The sequence below is a fragment of the Lissotriton vulgaris genome, chromosome 11, assembly GCF_964263255.1.
Source record: "Lissotriton vulgaris chromosome 11, aLisVul1.2, whole genome shotgun sequence".
NCBI classification, from domain to species: Eukaryota; Metazoa; Chordata; class Amphibia; order Caudata; family Salamandridae; genus Lissotriton; species Lissotriton vulgaris.
The window spans coordinates 96,152,704-96,172,308 of NC_141699.1; the positions used below are offsets into that span (position 1 = coordinate 96,152,704).

General features: G+C 47.7%; 1 protein-coding gene across 1 annotated transcript in view; it reads right to left on the minus strand.

Annotated features, from left to right (window-relative positions):
- Positions 1 to 19,605, minus strand: part of LOC147679031 (glutathione S-transferase theta-1-like) — a 69,581-nt gene that overhangs the window by 32,225 nt on the left and 17,751 nt on the right. The window contains exons 2-3 of the mRNA XM_086942764.1: positions 8,748 to 8,835; positions 6,441 to 6,591 (exon numbers count right to left, since the gene is read on the minus strand). Of these exons, the coding sequence (XP_086798890.1) occupies positions 6,441 to 6,591; positions 8,748 to 8,835 (239 nt within the window). The remainder of the gene's footprint in view (positions 1 to 6,440; positions 6,592 to 8,747; positions 8,836 to 19,605) is intronic.

Sequence of the window (19,605 nt, forward strand, 5' to 3'; positions counted from 1 at the left end):
TATTATTAAAAGCAACACATCAGGTTCTAGAAGGCAATGTTGGCTAAATACAAAGAAGAAGCATAATGTGCAGCCTGGGGGCTCTGTGTTTCTGCATGCTCTCTATCTGTCAGAGTGCCCCAAGCAGTGATAGGATGGCAAGAAAGTGCTGTTTGAACACCCACACGTTTAAGGAATGGCCACACTCCATTGAATAAGTGCCCCTGGCCAAGCACTCATCCATGTGCACATTCTATTAAGTACAGGGAACTCTGCAGCATTTCTGCAAGAGTGGGATACCCACTCCACGCGCAAGGGGAATATAGACATGGACGCGGAGAGACTCCTAGATAACCATGCCTCCATCCCATTGTTGCCACCTTGCTTCATGTCATTAATATTATTATTATTATTATTATTATTAATAATTAACATTTGGCTACCCTTAGGCATCCCAGCGCTAACAACAGCCGGCAGTCTAGCACAGTTTACGCTCAGGTCTGGAACAGCCACGTTTTTACATATTTCCGAAACTTAAGGTGATGGATAATTGACCGGAGATCAATGGGCAGCATATTCCAATGCTTTGCAGCGTTGTTGGCAAACATTTGGCCTCCAGCATGTGCTATCTTGATTTTTGGCACCGTCGCCAGGAACATAAGCGCCGAGCACAGACGTCTCGAGGGGCGATGGAAAGCTATAAGTGCAAGATTCATTTTTGGGCCCCTGCCCAAGAGAGTTTTATGTGCTATACATAATGACTTACACATTATGCGTTCCTTGATTGGTAGCCAGTGATGCTCTTTTAAGACTGGATTGGCAGAGTGTGCTTTGGGGAAATTGTGCAGCAGCCTGGCTACGCAGTTCTGTATCACTTGTATTTTCCTTATTGTGGTCTTTGGAGTCCCCAAGTAAAGTGAATTTCCATAATCCTGCCGGGATAACACCAGTGCCTGGACTATGATCCTGCGTCCTGATTCAGGAAGGAATGGAAGGATTTTACGCATCTGCCTAACGGTGCTGTAACAAGATGCTGCTAATGTACTGCTCGGTGGTCAAAGTTAAGCGACCTATCCAGCCAAACCCCCAAACTCTTGATCTTTTCTTTGGGCTTTGGCACCGGACCAAAACAGTTTGGCCAAATCAGGTTTGCCAAAGCTCTCTGGCCGTTGCCCAGGACCATTAGCTCCGTTTTGTATCCATTAAGCTTGAGACATGACTGGTCCATCCACGTGGCCACTGTTCCTAAGCAGGATTCTATATCAGCTGGCATCTTCTTTGGGTGGCTTAATGCCACCACTAATTGCGTGTCAATTGCATAAGTTATAATATTGATTCCATATGGCAGGACGTGCTCTGCAAGGGGCCTCACATATACATTGAAAAGGGTGGAACTCAGTGAGAAGCCCTGTGGCACTCCGCACGTAAGTGGGAGGTATGATTGCCCTCAAATACCTGATATGACCGGTCTTTCAAAAAGGATTTGATCCAGGTGAGAACTTTTCCTGATACTCCAATCTTTCTTAGTCTCGAAAGCGGAGCTCAGGTCAAGCAGGATGACTACCACCGTGCCGCCCTGATCCCACATTTTCGTGATTCCTCCACCACTGCCAAAAGGGCCGTTTCTGTTCCATGCTCTGGTCGGAAACCAGTCTAGGATGGGTGCAAAATCAAGTGGTTTTCTAAGTACTCCGATAGGGTCTTATTTACATGTTTTTCTAGGATTTTACTAGCCATGGGAAAAAGCGAGACTGGCCGATAGTTGCCCCAGACATCAGGGTTCAGGCTATTTTTTAGAAGTGCTTCTGTCATGGCATGCTTCCATAACCTGGGCACTTGGCCCTTTGCTAGAGAAGGACACTATGGGCCTGATGTACAAAGATATAAAAGTGATTGCAATGGGCACACCACCTTTTTGTCAATCTTATGGTATTTTGCAAACTAACCTATGTACTATGTAATAGATAGATTCACAAAATACTGAATCACAAATTTACAATGGGTTAAAATTCGAACTACGGCTACGAATAATAATGAGGAAGGTCGCAAACTGCGGCCCACAACCATTTGCTGCCATCACAGGGATGGTGGCCTGCTGGGGTTAGCAGACAACCTTTGCTGGGATTCCTTTAAAATAAAGCAAATTCTTTTTAAATGCAGTCTGTTTTCTTAAAAGAAAATTAAAAGCTTTCAAACAAGAAAAAAAAGGTTTTAAAAATGTAAAAAAAAAATTTTTAAGCGCAAGCATGGATCCTATCTACCACTGCCTCTTTAAAAAATGTTTGATCATTTATAAATTGTAGCATTGGCGACCAGAAAATGCGTTTGAATATCTGGCCACAACTTTCCGTTCCTTGGACTTTCTTTCCAAATCAGTGTCATCACAGGTGTGCAGGCTACTTGGGTCAATGGAGGGCACTCGCGAATAAAACTTCCATCAACACCTAAGGTTGTCAAATGAAAGCTCAAGACTGCACATATGCCTTTGAAGCATCACATGGCTAGGAGGCAACCCCACCAGCTACTGAAAGAGTCTAGAAGTGGTGATTGTGGTTAAACATACCCTCTACTAGGAATAAAGCTCCAAAAACACAGAGTGCATTTCTGATGCTCACTTGCTCATGGATGGACCTAGAGAGTTTCGAAACATGGAGCGCACATGCGCTCCATTTACATGTCGCACAGCGCGAAAACGCAGAGAAATCCATTGTTCATCAAATATTCCATTTTATGCATTGTTCATCAAAAATGTATTTTACAAGTTTGTCACAGCGTTTTCATTCTTCAGTTCAAGACAACGTGAATCCCATATTTTTCTGAAGCCGGTGACATGCCAATCCAGGTCTTAATCCTCAGCACGTGGGTTTCTGCAGCCCCAAGCAGCCTCATGAAAATATCCAATGCATTTGGGGCACGCACACAGCCCTTACTCAGGGGAAGCTGCACTGTTTAAAAATAAACATAATTGTGACATATGTTCTACAGCAGCTATGTAATCAATACACTTTGTGTCCCCCATACTTTATCCCTTACCCACTTAACTATCCCACTGCTAACACGTCCCACCCTGTGTGATAAAAATAAAAATCAAAAAGCACTTCACTCCTTAACTCAAACCGTGCTTCCCATTTGTCCCAACTACGAGACAACTTTCAAAACACTGTCACTATTCAGAACTAAAACACGTGACCATCTTCCCTTCTATTTATATTCAGTGTTCCCCAAAGGTCACAGTACCTGCTGTTTTCAACTCAGAAGTTCGGCAGAACCTTCATTTCCCTTCGACTTTTCAGCACCTCTGTGCTTCAGCTAATGCAGTGGAAATCAAAATCCCTCAGGTCTCCTCAATGGTTTTGAATCCCCCACGTGATCATGAAACTTCACAGAAAGCGTTTCCTGTGTCTTTGTGTTGTGAACCATTTTAGGACACTATTGTAAATTTCCCGATTCATGTCCTTATATAGGTATAAATCACCATGTATAGGCATAAGAATCATAACCATATTTAGACATAGCTCATGCAGTCCAAATACGGACGGCTACTTCCACTAATTCCGCAAATCAACAACGATTTTTTGGAAAAACTCAGCTTCAACGACTAGGGACTTCCCCTTGCTTGAATACTGACTTGTCCAAGAACTCATGGTCTTTTCAAAGAACTGAGTCTTTAATGACGTTATTATGTCCCCCTTTACGTCAGATTTGGCAACTTCAAGGTCTAAATATGCCCACACTTGCCATAGCAAACACACGGTGGTTTGGAGCAGTTCGACTATCTACTTGCCCAACGCGCCCTGCTACTGCAAGTGCCGATGGAAGCCGACTCTCCAGCAGACGCACTGAGAGAGACGCTGTTTTTCTCCTGCCGAGAAATCCAGCTCCAGTGTTTTCAAGCTACCCTTGTGGGTAGTTGGAAAATCTAGTCCTGAGCCTGACCTTCATTCCAAATTAAAGTATGGAGCTGATTAGACCCTAAGAGAACTCTTGGACAGATTCTTAGCAAAAGAATAATCTATTTATTCTACACCGCACTTACTTCATCCCTCGTACTATGATTAGCTTAGGTATACCGGGGTAGGCGTATTTTAGAAGCACCAGTTGAGTATTATTAACCTCTGTATGTATGTATTTATTTACGGTCTAGGAACCATACAATGCTCTTACAGTATTATTCTATTCTACTCTTTACTGTATGCATTATATTTTGCAACCAGTTTTACGATTGTAGCAGTCCATTTCTTATGCTTGAGAAAGAAGACTGTTCAATAAATCCTTTTATTGAGAACGCCCGTCTCTCTATTTCTCTGCACCTCTGGTGAAACGAAGCATGCACGATTGACTGAGTGAAATATCTATCTATTGTTTCCACGACTGAAGATCAGTTTTATCTTGGGGAAACAAAGTTGTCATGTTTATGCGGTTGTCAGAGACTAATCCCATCTTGTGAATCTGAGAAAGTTTCTAGTGACCTCTGAGCTAGCTGGCACTCACAATTAAGTCTAATATGTTCGATAGAGTCGTAATCGGCCTGAGTCTCACGTCACATCTATAGGATATATTATTCCAATGCGCAGAGCCTATTGGGAATAGAGGAACTACACTACATTTGAATGAAACAATATCACTCATAAGATTTCTCCTTGCAACCCTGTGACAAAACAAAAAAAAAACATTCCATTTAACTCAAAAACTGTGCATTTCACCAGACTATTGGTTTTATATTTATAGGTCCATTGATGGGATTGCTGTTGTTCCTCTGTAGTTGCACGAAATCTGTGTCTCCATTACATTTTTCCAAGCTGCCTCGGACTGAATATTATATTTTAACTTAATCCTTAAACCAATATGTTCTTTTTTGTGCAGCTAATCAGGAGGGGCACAATTATAAATGTATTCATGAAAATTATGGAATGCACGCCCACGTGTTGGTAGCCAATCCTTTAAAATAATGCTGAATAGCCACATTTTGCGTGCAGACATGTTTGAGCTCTGCCCCAACTTTGATGATAATTACGAAACATGGAGCACTATTGTGTTTTTCTCACAGAGTGACATGTAAATCGAGCGCATTTACGCTCCATGTTGTTTTCAAATTATCATCAAAGTGCTGTGGGGTAGAGCACAAACATGTCAACACGCAAAATGTTGCTATTGAGCATTGTTCTGAAGAATTAGCTTACAGCATGTGGGTGTGCATTCCATCATATTTATGGACCGTCCTAGAGAGTGGCAAAATCAGACAGAATCTAAATCCCTGATGCATGCCCACTTTCTCACACCTCTTCCTCCCATTGCATGCCTAGGTGCAGCAACCTAATTCCTGACAGGAGCACCCCATTGGTTACTTACCCACAAAATTAAAACAGTCCCCACATAGCCCGCACCGGAAACCCAACATTCATACAACCAAGCACAGCCGCACACTGTAGGGTGCCACCTGTTCACTATTGTGCTTCGGTGCCTCACCAGGGATATGAAGCGATATATATATATATGTATATATATATATATATATATATATATATATATATATATACACACACACCATGAGTATTTAGTGGGACACTGTTCTCTCCAGCACATCAACAAAATACAAACTCAAGTCACTTTTGAAAGATGCTGGGAGGCAACTGGCTACAGGAAACTGAGCTGAAGCGCCCTTAGGTCAGTCACAAGCTGCTTGAAAGACTTCTGTATCGAGTTCCCGAAATACAACGTCTATTGGAAACGATCCCAGGAAATGTACCCTCCATCCCCCTGACCCATCTCCTTGCTACTGGACATCCTCCAAGCACTGGGCCTAAGTATTCAAACAGCCCAGTGTTCCCCGGAGAGTACCATATCTACCAGAGCCTTGTTTGAGCCGGTGTTTGCAAGTGGGGGCCCAACCGGCACTTATTTTTCCTCATCAGATTTTGACCCAGAGTAAGAGACAGAAAAACACAAAATGGGGAATATGAAGAGAAAGACAGAAAAACAGTGACAAGGAATGAAAGTAGGGATGAAAAAGAACCTGTGAATGTGAGCTTAAGGGGCAGAGAGTGTCCAGTGATGGATGAAAGAGGCAGGAGGTGAAATCACGATTATTGGGCCTTGGTATTTGCACCCCCACATTCAACAGTGCCGGCCGCAGGCTTCTGAACAAAAGGTTTGGGCCTTTTATTCATTTAGAAATGAAGCACTGGTGTCTCCTGAACCTTTACTCCATTATTCGCCTCGCTCTGGATCATTACAGACACAGTTCCATAGCGTGGACCTTTGTGCGATCACCTTATGCATTCTGGATGTTGTAGTCTAATTGTGTTTCCACTGAATGAGTTAACTAACACACCAGAAAGTAATGATTTGTAGGAGAAACGTTCAGGACCGAGACAGCATTAGCAATGACCGGGAGTCAGGTGGTCACCCCAGGCATCTCTAATGCCCCCGAAAAAGGACACCATGACACCACTGCTACTTACCTTGTACCAGAAGATCTTGGAGCCATGCGGCCGTACAGAGGTATGCTGCCAGGACAGATACTCGTCCACACAAGCCCGTTTCTCCAGGTCAGCGGGGTACCAGTGGTCTGGGGTGTGGAACTTGCGAACCAGATAGAGGAGAATTGCAATGCTGCAAGGATATGAGGGAGTTAAGGCCACAATGAACAAGCTCTTGTGACTGTATTATAAAAGTGCAACGCAATGTGAAGACAGTGTGTGCAAGCTAATACCTACGTTAGGATAGGTAAATATTCATTTGTACTATTTCACTGGCCACACCAACAGCATTCAACTACAACTCCAGTCTGATGGCTTAGTGGACTAATGCGTCCACTATAGAGGCCTGTGTTTGACCTCATGGTCACAGGTTCAAATCCCAGAGGGTCCACTCAGAATTTCATTAATCTGAGGCCGATAAAATTAGTACCATTGTGTTGCGTAACAACAAACATCTGTAATCCAGCACCAAGATACCCTTGGGTGGATGTGTGCCCTACAAATACACGTTAAGTGGTCACATTCCTGTAACACAGGAATATACTAGTGCCCTCAACGTGCAGTGCATCTTCACAAGTGAAACCATACTCCAGTCTGTGAATAAAAACTCTAAACCATTTTAAAAGATGCCCTATGGTTGCCAATAGTCCTACAAGGCGATACCAATGGAAGACTTTGTACTGTGCAAATGACCATAACAGAAGACTAAACGGATGTGAACTGCAGACTTAGGTCTTGTACTAATGTAATTTTGTTAGTTGAGGTTAGGCTTGGAGGCTAATGTGTTTAGGGGTTTAGACTTCAGGAAGTTGTGTTAGCCTTAGGTTTCTGGGTGATCAGATTCAAGTTTGTGAGTAAGTGCTCAGCTTGATGGTTTTAGGGCTTAGTTAAGATTTTAATTATAGACTTGGAGGATTAGATTTACCCCTTGTTGGAATAACAATGTTTTAGCTGTACTGTTTATGTATTGTACGTTTTAAGTTAGCATTCGCAGCACCATTTTATGTTTAGCCGCCATTTTGAGCCAGTATTGAAACAAATTTTTCTCTCTGCCTCTGCTGAGAGCAGCTGTGGTAGTTTTCGTTTCTCCAAGGTTGGGCCTTGCTGTACTAATGAATGCACTGTTCTTATTAGCAAATGCCTTTCCCACTAGATAGAGGCCTGCTCCCACCTTTAGAGCGACGGGCACAAGAACGACCTTGGCATTAAAGCCTGGTCTCAGAATCAAAACTTATCCTTCTGTACCTTCTTTGTCTAGCAGCCTCCAACTGGAAATTTCCAGTCAGGGGGTGTCTTCATTGGTTCGTAATTGTACATAATGTGTCACCATTTTTGCTGAAGTCAGTCCCACTGCAGCAATCCCAGGAGGCTAGTCAGACTGGACTCCGCTTGAGTGTACCTACAAAAATATACTTGGCTTGTATTCTCTACTATCTGAACGGCTCTTCATTTGTATGGAAGGCTGAGAGATTGTCACGAGTGACCCGGGTGGCCCTAATCGGGTCACTTCCTTCACCCTGAAATATTAGGCTTTGGACCTGGGCGTGGGCGTTGGTAAGTTATGCTTTGGCTACAGATTGGCCAAGAACCTGTCGTTAGCCAAAGGACTGTTTGTGAATTTAGGGGTTGAAGTTAGAATTTGTATTTTTATTAGGTTGAGAATTACAATTTGCTGTAAAGTCAACGGGCTTAGTTAGGCTTGGAATTTGGTTTAACAATGATGTTTAAGGGTTGGGTTAATCCTAGCTGATGGTTTGCCTTTTACCTTTATGCTTGGGTGTGGTGGATCAGCAATTAGTCTTGGCAGCATGGTTCCATGGTTGTGTTAGGTTTAGGCTCAAATATAAGGATACTGTTTAGGGGGGTGGCTGCACTTAAACCAACTTCATTTGCAGCAAAGAAACAAACTCAAATTAAGCACAATTAAATTTATCCATACACATAACGTGGGCTAATTGAACGAAACCCGAGTCAGCGCCTCTTGTAGCGACCCCCTTGGCGCATATATAAACTTGAAAACTGTGCACAAAATGGAATTCAAATGAATTGACCTCCTGGTACCAGGAAAATAGGTGAGCACACAAAACAAGATGTGTGCGCAGATACATTAGTAATGCTATTACTCTCAGTGATAGGTGTAATTTATACCATTTACTTTCTGATATATACATACATGCATACATATTTGTACAAACCTATTCCACAATACCTGGATCTATTTTCATAGACCTAGGGAGGCTGAAAGGCAGTGGAAACCTGTAATGTAGATGCAACACCTAAAACACTCACCTCTCCCCCATGGTGAAGTCTCCATCCTTCATGGCTGGGACTTTGTGCAGCAGATTAACTCTCTTGAACTCTGGGCTGTGGTTGTCCCCTGGAAGATAAACCATTTATACATGACACAAGAGCTGTGCTTTGAGGAGAAAGAAAATGGAGCTCATACTTCCACTGGGGACCCTGCAGCACTACCATACACACACAGTATATATGAAGGTGCTGGGACTTTTCCTTCCACCCTTGCCACCTATTAAACTATGCTATTTCCCGGTGGTGCACTGTTTGCGTCTGCTTAGTAAAGTGTTGTATTGTTTAAATAGGTCAGGGTCTGCTCAGGAGTTTGCATTTTCGGTTTAACATACATGTGCTAGTGTAGCTTGCGAACAGGTGGGGGTGCAAACCGTAGCCCGGTGACGACCAAAACAACCACCCCCCTTTTTTCAGTGGAATAGCAAGCTGTCGACTCCCTAATAAGAGCCGTCCTCCTCTGAAAGCTAACCTGCATTACAAGCACGAGATACCTACTCCTCAAGCAAGTCACATCACACCTGTCTCTCGTCATAGTGGCTCTGATATGAGTTGCATCAATGAAACGCCCTGTGTGGCTTGGAACACTCTGAGCCGAAGTACTCCAAAATGCCTCAAATAAACTCATCATATCTGGGGGCGTCCTAATGGTGAGAACAAAGGGTATTAACCCTTTATGATACAACGCCTCAAGAAGGACGACTTCACTTCTCTGGCACTTTCTTGCCACATGCTTAAGTAATGGAACTCTTCACCTAAATTCACGGCCACTACCCAACTCCTGCAACCATCTAAGTGCTTCCTGAAATGTTACTGTTATGTTGTAAAGTCCATGACACAACACTTGAACCGGGGCTTATTAGACCAGGACATGCACCATCACCCTTCCTATCAGCTGAGCAGCTATCAGAGTCTGCAGTGGAATCTTGAGGATGAAATTTGGGAATAGGGAACATTCCAAGAGAGGGGAAGGGAGGGGGGGGGGATGGAAATACCATCAGTTGATTACAACAGTTACCTTCTCTAATAACATCTCAGGCGTCATTTACTGAAGTGGTGCATGGACTAACTTTAAAATATGCTACTGGCTTGAACTAATGTTTAACCCCCCTCCCCCCGGTAGCACTGCTATATAAACAGGTCCTAATAATTCTGTATAGTTCTTAAACACAGTTTTTTGCATCAGGAATACCTGTAAATTTTGCGAGGCGATCTTGACGTACCATGGTGATTGTTTGCGCCAAAACAATGCTTTTAAAAAGAGAAGCTAAAACTTGTAAACAGATAATTGTGAGGATTTTCCAGTGTTTTCCACTGTGTTTTGTGTCTCCATAAGTGGGAACCTGCAGTCCCAGCGAAAGCCTTGTGGTCAGATTTGCTCAACCCGCAGCGCACACCTGTCGCCCAGCTCACCCTGCCAACTCCTCCAAGGTGGTTGGTCTATGCTTCCGCCTCCGGGAGACTAGAGGTGCTGAGCTGGGGAGCGCGTTCTTAAGATTTTTACTGCTTTACTGCACTAGAGCCTTTCACAGCCACTCTGCAATTGAACCACATTTGAACACTTTTATATTAAAATGTTGTTCTGAAATGTGCTAGACTAATGGCCTTGTTCTGAGTTTAGTTCACAGGTACCTACTGTTCTCAAACAAGACATCCTTTGTCGCCACTCCTGACCACTCGCCACAGCGCGAGGGCCCGGAAGCCTCCTATGCAGCTGTGTGTAAATGCCAACGTATGCCTCGGCCAAGAGGCTGGTAAAGGTTTGTCTTTTATCACAAAATTCATTGATAGGGCTGTTGTTCCTTGGCGTAGCTAGAGAATAAGAAAGGCACAATTTCTCAGAGTGTGGGGAGTGACTGTCCCGGGGTAATGAAAGTGGACAATCAATGGAACTGTTTGTTGCCCTCACACATCCCCTAAAGGATGTCATGCTTCATCATTGGGCAGTGCTCCTCCTTGGGCGGTGCAGCAATGCCCAATGGGTCCCCCGAAGGGTCGCTTTAGCGAGATCTTCTTTGAGGTTGCCGTTTGCACTCATCTATACGGCAGAAAGGGATAGAAGCTAGGTGCACACAAACAAACTATAATGATATCAGGGTATAAGGACAGACTAACAGGGGGATGTAAAACGTTTGAGGAGATGGGTGCCTACTGTCAGACACTGGGATGAGCCAGGTGCGAACTGTCAGAAACAGTGTGAGGAGCCGGGTGCACATTGTCAGACCCTGGGTGAGGAGCCGGCTGCGCACTGTCAGACAGGGTGAGGAGCCGGGTGCACACTGTCAGACAGTGAGAGGAGGAGCCGATTGGGCACTGTCAGACAGGGTGAGGAGGAGCTGGGTGGGCACTGTCATACAGGGTGAGGAGGAGCCGGGTGGGCAATGTCATACAGGGTGAGGAGAAGCCGGGTGCGCACTGTGAGACAATGGGTGAGGAGCCGGGTGCACACTGTCAGACAGTGGGTGGAGACTTGTGACCACTATCCGAGACAGTGGGAGGAGCAGGGTGGCACTGTTTAAGACAGTGGGAAAAGCCAGGGTCAACACAGAGCAATGTCTAAAATTCACTCCACTACGGAGATCGGTGCCTAAATCCATAGTTTTTTATCTCCCCATGCCATCCCAGATGAAACCCAGCCATATGTAAATCATTATCAGCCAGGCTAGCTTTACTCCAGTGGCATGGAGAGCACGGGTCCCACACCTGGGCATCCCCGTCCCACTCAGGGTGACAATGCAAAAAGAAAATTTGACAACAGAATGGAGAGGATCTGGCCTGGCAGTTCAGGCTGGACTGCTCTCATGGGGAGCAGGGTCAAGACTGATTTGCATATGGCTGGGTTTAAACTGGAATGGCATGGGGAGCAAAGAAAATGGATTTAGGCCCAGATTTCTGCACGGGGTGAATGCTTTACATTGTTCAGCAATCTGTCCATCAATTGTTCTTTTTACACTTTCATTGCACCATCTAAATGCAGGGATAAAAGGGGTCCCATGGACCACAAAAACATCCCACCAAACAACCCCCTGCAGGCAGGTGCAGTGACTCACTGCACCCGCCTTCAACCCCTTCCAAAAGTGCAGGTGGATTGACACCTGCACAAAGTAAACAGCAGCTTTTATTATTTTGAATTTATAAAGCGCAACTATCACCCAACAGGCATCTTGGCACTGGTAAATCATTGAACGGAGGAGGAATCAGGCAGTTTTGGGAAAGGGCTATCTTCCCATGCATTTATCCATTTGCAGGGGTAGAACAAAATGTGTATGTCCTTCCTGAAGCTCAGCAAGTTTGTCTTGGTTCTAAGGGAGAGAGAAAGTTTGTTCCAGAGACTTGCACATTGTGCCTGTAAGGTTCTGCCACCTACTCTTGTTTTCCTAAAGGGGGGGTTATATAGGAGGGCAGCCTGGGAGGATCTTAAAGTTCTAGAGGATTTATATAGTTAAGTCATTTGTTGAAGGGCTTTAGGTCCTGTGCCATTTACTGCCCTATGGGTGATGCATAGTGCTTTAAACTTGCACATTTCCTTTACTGGTAGCCAGTGTAGTTTGTGTAGTGTTTCTGCGGCAGAGTGTTTTCTCCCTTTATTTAGCACTAGTTTAGCTACCAACACATGGATCCTCTGGAGTCATTTGAGGAGGTATTCAGGACTACCTAGTATCAAGGAGTTGCATTTTCTAGTCGACTTAGAATTGATGCCTGTATCGACAGTTTTCTATAAGGTTGGGGGACTAAAGGGGCTATTTTCTTTAAGGTTCTAAGGAGTCAATGACAGGTTGATCCTGTTATACTGATGTGGGCTTCAATAGAGAGTTTATCAACAATTTGTTTTCCTAGGTTGCGTATCGGTTTTGATGTATTTAGGCCTGCGTTAGTTGCCCAAGGCCAGAAGTGTGTAGGGAATTGCTGGTGAATATTTGATTGTGCGCAGCACAGAAATTCGGTCTTATCTCCATTGAGATTTAGTGGGTTATAATTCATCCATTGGGCCATCTTTTGTAAACAAAGGAGGAGGTTGTTTAATTGGGCAGGTCAGATTTGTTCAAGGGTATTATTCATTGGGTAGTGTCCACATAGTTTACGAATGTTTTCCCAAAAGATTTTATCAAAGTTACCAAAGGTCTTAGGTATATGTTAAACAGTAAAGGACTCAAGGCAGAGCCCTCCGGGACTCCATGGTGAATATCTCTATTAAACAGCTGCTTCATATTTCTCTTGAATGCTCTACCCTTGGGAGCAGTGTATGTTTACAGCTCCCTGGGGGCAGAACATTCTTCCTGAAAAGGCACACTTTGTGTAAGCAAAGCTGGCAGCAGTCTGACTTCAAATCGATCTTTGAAAAACACTTTAACCCATTCACTTCTGAAATGATATCATCGAATGGTGGATTATTGTGGCACTCCCGCTTAATGACCTTGTTAGGCATCCACATGCCGATGCATATTCAGACCTCTATGGATTATTTGGGTTTGCGTGCTATTACTCTTGGGGACATTATGAGGTAGGACCTCTACTCTCTCAAGGACTCCTGCTTTCCCCAGATTTTCCATTTCCTTTCTATTCTGTCTCTGACGTGGAAAGTTATTTGCCTCTGCCACAGCATGACTGGTTGGTCTAAAGTGTCAATGTGCAACTTTATACTTTTCCCTTTGAGACACCCTGTTGCTTGGAATACATCTGGATACTCACTCAGCTTACCCTTGATGGGCTGCTGTAGACTTCAAATGCAAAGAGTTTGAGTTTCAGTTTATGATTGCTCAAGACAAGAGGAATTGTGCAATGACAGACTAGCACTAGTGGGTGACTTTTGTGATGAATGGGCCTCATTTCAAGTGAGGGTTGTCACAGACATGTATCCTTTGCAAAGGTATTTGCTTGGCCACGTACTTAGGTGGTCTTCCCTCAGGCAGGGCATTCAGAGTCAAGGTGTGGAATGTAGTTAAACTCCTGCACATTTTGTTAAGCTTCTTCACAGACAAATTGTGTATTTGTCAAGTTTCTCTGATCACCTGTTCCACTGGTTCCGTTTTGATGGGACGTGCGACTAGCGACACTCCCATGTGCACAGCCTAAGCATTTTTCGTAGCTTCATCTTGATTATGTGACATTTCCTTCTGCAGGTGAAACGAGTGACTCTTGTTTGCCATGACCCCAGATCTCATCATGTGGGTTAACAAACTCACAGTTGCTGGCTAGGATGCAGACATGAGCCTACAACTGGTCAATGGGGTTGGTGGGGCCTTTTCACCGGAAGGGTGAACCGTTCCTAGTCTGGGTTTGCTTGGGTGCTCATTGTCAGGGACAATCTATGGCATGGTAAGAAACATATTGTGTATCTCTTAACCAATCAGGTATACTAGTATTGATCACTTGGTTTTGTATCAGGCAAATAATTTATGAAGTGGATGTAACCAATGAAATTGCAGTGAGCACATCAAATGGTATGAGCTGCGCTGTGCAATGCGGCATTCTAGTACCCAGTGTGTCTCATCTTTCTAAGTCAATAGACCGTCCTCACACATTATTAGGAAGTTCCTAAGTTTGACTGAACTTAGGCGGGGCAGAATCTCCAGTAAAGAGTCCCCTTCTAGGGGGCCCGTTGAGCATTGCAGCACTAGCCCATTGAGGAGATTAGCTCGATGATGTGAGAGATTAAATGCTTCGGCTGAAGTGTAAAGGCAGGGAGGCTCCTGTGATGTGAAACAGAGGGATTGTCAAACAACTAAACAAGATTTCTTGCCAGGGTGTCTGCTTGTTCGAAAGAAATGTAAATGTACACAACTTGTTAATCTGCAATTGTAAAGGGTGCTTGGAAGCTGGTATTGGCTTTAAGTGATGGAATCACTTGAATTTTCCCGATAGCGCAGATGTATTCTTTTTTAATCATACTGCAAGGAGATATCAACTGAGCAGTGAACTGTGTGCTTTTAAGGAACCCTTATAAAAATAGTTGCACTAAGCAAAATCTATATTTTGGAAGCTCTTTTTGATCTTAAACCCTTTTGCACATTTTATAGATCCTATCTTCTTCTCCTGTGTGTAATGCAAGTTTAAAATATGTCAGACTGGGACCGTGTAGCACTAAACAAACGCTAGTCACCATTCTCCACTGCACCAACCAGGGTACAATTCTGTTCGGGCCAGCGAGCATTTGAACTTGTGGCGGTTTTCTAAGTCTATTTAAACAACTCAGCCCCTGCTACTTTAATTTGCACAAGCCCAATGACTATACATGCCTATGCTCAGATTTGTGCACATTTGTAGCACATGTTGAAAGTCTGTCTTTTCACCCAGGCATTTGGTTACTTATTTAAAGACTTAGCCTTCAATCAATCAAAGCATTTATATAGCGCACTACTCACCCAGAGGGTCTCAAGGCGCTAGGGGAGGGGGGTCCGCTACTGCTCGAACAGCCAGGTCTTGAGTTGCTTCCTGAAGGCGAGGTGGTCCTGGGTCAGGCGGAGGTGGGTCGGGAGGGAGTTCCATGTCTTGGCGGCGAGGTAGGAGAAGGACCGTCCCCCTGTGGTGGCTCTTCGGATGCAGGGGACGGCGGCGAAGGTGTGGCCGGTCGATCGAAGCTGGCGTTTGGGGGCGTAGAAGTTGAGGCAGCTGTTGAGGTATCCTGGGCCTTGGTTGTGTAGGGCTTTGTGTGCGTGGGTGAGGAGTCGGAAGGTGATTCTCTTGTTGACCGGGAGCCAGTGCAGGACTCTCAGGTGTCCGGAGATGTGGCTGCGACGGGGGATGTCCAGGATGAGTCATGCTGAGACGTTCTGGATCTGCTGGATCCTCTTCTGGAGTTTGGCAGTGGTTCTGGCGTCGAGGGAGTTGCCGTAGTCCAGACAAGTGGTGACGAGGGCCTGGGTGACCGTCTTCCTGGTCTCGGTGGGGATCCACCGGAAGATCTTACGTAGCATGCGCAGGATGTTGAAGCACGACGAGGAGACGGCGTTGACTTGTCTGGTCATGGAGAGGGAGGAGTCCAGGATGAAGCCCAGGTTGCGTGCGTGGTCTGTTGGTTTGGGTGCGCTGCCTAGGGCGGGGGGCCACCAGGAGTCGTCCCAGGCAGAGGGTGAGGATCCCAGGATGAGGACTTCCGTCTTGTCCGAGTTCAGTTTCAGGCGGCTGTTCTTCATCCATTCGGCTACCTCTTTCATCCCTTCGTGAAGGTTGGCTCTGGCGGTGGCGGGGTCGTTGGTGAGGGAGAGAATCAGCTGGGTGTCGTCTGCGTAGAAGATGATGTTGAGGTTGTGCTGGCGTGCGATGTCTGCGAGGGGGCTCATGTAGACGTTGAAGAGGGTTGGACTGAGCGAGGAGCCTTGAGGAACGCCGCAGATGACTTCGGTGGCTTCAGATCTGAACGAGGGGAGGCGGACTTTCTGTGTCCTTCCGGCGAGGAAGGAGATGATCCACTCCAGTGCCTACTCCTGGATTCCGACGTTGCTGAGTCGCTGCACTAGTGTACGGTGGCAGACAGTGTCAAAGGCCGCGGAGAGGTCTAGGAGGATGAGGGCTGCTGTTTCTCCGTTGTCAAGCAGTGCTCGGATGTCATCGGTGGCTGCGATCAGGGCGGTCTCGGTGCTGTGGTTGGCCCGGAAGCCAGACTGCGAGAGGTCGAGGGATCCGTTCGTCTCGAGGAAGGCGGCCAGCTGCTTGTTGACGGTCTTCTCGATGACTTTTGCAGGGAACGGGAGCAGCGAGATGGGGCGGTAGTTCTTGAGGTCGGTGGGGGTCGGCAGATGGCTTCTTTAGTAGAGCGCTGAGTTCGGCGTGCTTCCAGCTCTCCGGGAAGGTAGCGGTGTCGAAGGAGGTGTTGATGATGTCCCGCAGGTGGGGTGCGATGACAGCGTCGGCCTTGTTGAAGACGTGGTGAGGGCAGGGGTCGGTAGGAGATCCGGAGTGGATGGAGTTCATCGTGCGGACGGTGTCTTCGGTGCTGATCGGGGTCCAGGCGCGGAGGGTGGTGGTGGGGGGCGGTGGTTCGGTCGTGGCGTGCGTCGGTTGAGTGCTGAAGCTGTTGTGTATGTCCGCGATCTTGTTGTGGAGGTAGGAGGTGAGGGAGTTGCAGAGGTCTTGCGAAGCGGTGATGTCGTTGTTTCCGGCGGTGGGGTTGGAGAGCTCTTTAACGATGTTGAAGAGTTCCTTGCTGTTGTGTGCGTTGTTGTCCAGTCGTTCCTTGAATGCGGTTTTCTTGGTGGCGTGGATGAGTTGGTGGTGTTTTCGGGTGGAGAGCTTGAGGGCAGTCATGTTGTCCGGTGTTGGGTATCTGCGCCAGGTTCTCTCGAGGGCTCGGCAGTTCTTCTTGGAGCTCTTGAGTTAGTCGGTGAACCATGGGGCTTTCTTGCTACCGGGTCTGCTAGGCGGGGTCTTCAGAGGGGCGAGGTCGTCTGCGCAGTTGCTGATCCACTTCGCGAGGTTGGTGGCCGCCTGGCTTGGGTTTGTTGCGCTGGTGGGAGGGTTCATGCTCAGGGAGGTCGCGAGCTGGTCGGCTGTGATCTTGTTCCAGCTTCTGCGTGCTACCTGTTGCTGGTGGTGGTGGATCGTGGTCCTTCTGAAGCTGAAGTGGACGCAGCTGTGGTCCGTCCAGTGGAGTCCGGTGGCGTGGCTGAAGGCGATGTCCTTGCTGGATGAGAAGACGGGGTCGAGTGTGCGTCCGGCATAGTGGGTGGGGGTGGTGACCAGCTGCTTGAGTCCCAGGTTTGCGAGGTTGTCCAGCAGGGTGGTGGTGTTGCGGTCGTTGTTGTTCTCCAGGTGGAAGTTGAGGTCCCCGAGGAGGAGGTAGTCAGCGGAGAGGAGGGCGTGCGGGCTGATGAAGTCGGCGATGTCTTCGCTGAATTGTGTGCGTGGTCCCGAGGGTCTGTAGATGAGGGTGCCTCTGAGGGTGGTCTTGGGGTTGATGTGGACCTGGAAGTACAGGTGCTGGGCGGGTGCGAGGGTGTCGTCGGTGTTGGTCGTGATGCAGATGGTGTTCCTGTGGATGATGGCGATGCCTCCTCCGGTCTGGTTGATGCGGTCCCTTCGGATGATCTTGTAGCCGTCTGGGATGGCGATGGCGATGTCGGGCGCTGAAGAGGCGTTCATCCAGGTTTCCGTGAGGAAGGCGACGTCTGGTGAAGTTGTGTCGAGCAAGTTCCAGAGCTCGACGGCGTGTCTGTGGACGGAGCGGGTGTTGAGCAGGATGCATTTCAGGTGGCTGCTGCTGTTGCTCGTCTTGGTCTTGGTTGGTGCTGGAGTAGTGCAGGTCCGGATGCAGGTGAACTTGCAGGAGTTGCAGCAGAAGGGTCCGTGGGTGCGTCTCGGGTGGCTCGGTAGCATCCTAGGATTCGGCCGGCGTTGAGTGCGTTGAGGGTGGCGGCGTGGTACGTCCGGCGGGTGGGCTGGCGTCTGCAGAGGCCAGGGGTCCTGACGCTGGGCACGGTCCAGGCGCAGACAAGCTTACCTTTGGCGCACCTTCGGCGCTCAGTCGGCGCTCCCGCTGCGCGCGTCCGCTGCGCGGTTGCTCTGGGGGCATCATAAGAAGGGGGACGGGAGGGCGGGTCAGCTGGACGGCGGGAGCGGCTCGGCCAATGGGCCGGTGGTAGGCGGGGCCTGTGGCGAGCTGCGGCGGGACACTGGCGAGCGGGCGGCTCTGCTGTGGCTGGGCCGCTCGGGGGGCCAGGAGGGCGTTGGCGGCGGAAAAAGGCGGCAAGGCTGGCAGGCAGGAGCAGGAGGCGGCAGGAGGAGCAAGGGGGTGACCCGGCCTGGTGAGAGGCGCAGCGGTCACTCCCGAGCACTCCTTGCTGTCCCCTTAAGAAGGGGGACAGGAGGGAGGGTCAGCTGGGCGGCGGGAGCGGCTCGGCCAATGGGCCAGTGGTGGGCAGGGCCTGTGGTGAGCTGCGGCGGGAAACTGGCGAGCGGGCGGCTCTGCTGTGGCTGGGCCGCTCGGGGGGCCAGGGGGGGGCGTCGGCGGCGGAAAAAGGCGGCAAGGCTGGCAGGCAGGAGCAGGAGGCCGCAGGAGGAGCAAGGGGGTGACCCGGCCTGGTGAGAGGCGCAGCGGTCACTCCCGAGCACTCCTTGCTGTCCCCTTAAGAAGGGGGACGGGAGGGAGGGTCAGCTGGGCGGCGGGAGCGGCTCGGCCAATGGGCCGGTGGTGGGCGGGGCCTGTGGTGAGCTGCGGCGGGAAAGTGGTGAGCGGGCGGCTCTGCTGTGGCTGGGCTGCTCGGGAGGCCAGGGGGGCGTCAGCGGCGGAAAAAGGCGACAAGGCTGGCAGGCAGGAGCAGGAGGCGGCAGGAGGAGCAAGGGGGTGACCCGGCCTGGTGAGAGGCGCAGCAGTCGCTCCAGACAGACATATGAGCTTCCATTTAGCTCATGCCTTCACTTTTCACTGCTTATTCTCTAGCAAGCATGTGAATCTGTGGGGGTTTCCTCAGCTTCTCTTGGCTTCTCACAGAAAATAAGCCCCGACTGCTTTTACTTATAGAAGCCCAGAAATAGTACATGCTCATGCTTGACATTGTGCGTATTCTAAGCCCCCTCTGAAAGATCATCTTTCCTTTAGTTTCTTTTGAATTTAGCATGCGTTGCTTTTTTCTAATAAATTGTCAATATTGCAAGCAATTAGAACCACCTCAACATGTCTTGATTGCCTACACAGAATGAACCTACGGGAAACTTAAAGTAAAGACCCATTTGATGTTTGGCATTTGCCTACTGATATAAAGAGCAACACGATTTTTCTTCACTCTGTGTGGGGAAGGATGTCCCACTCGGTATAATGGCGGCTCTTACATCCCTTTGTAGTATTATTAAGGTAGGGCATTCCTTTGATATACCTTACAATCTGCACACTAGTATGTTGTAAGGC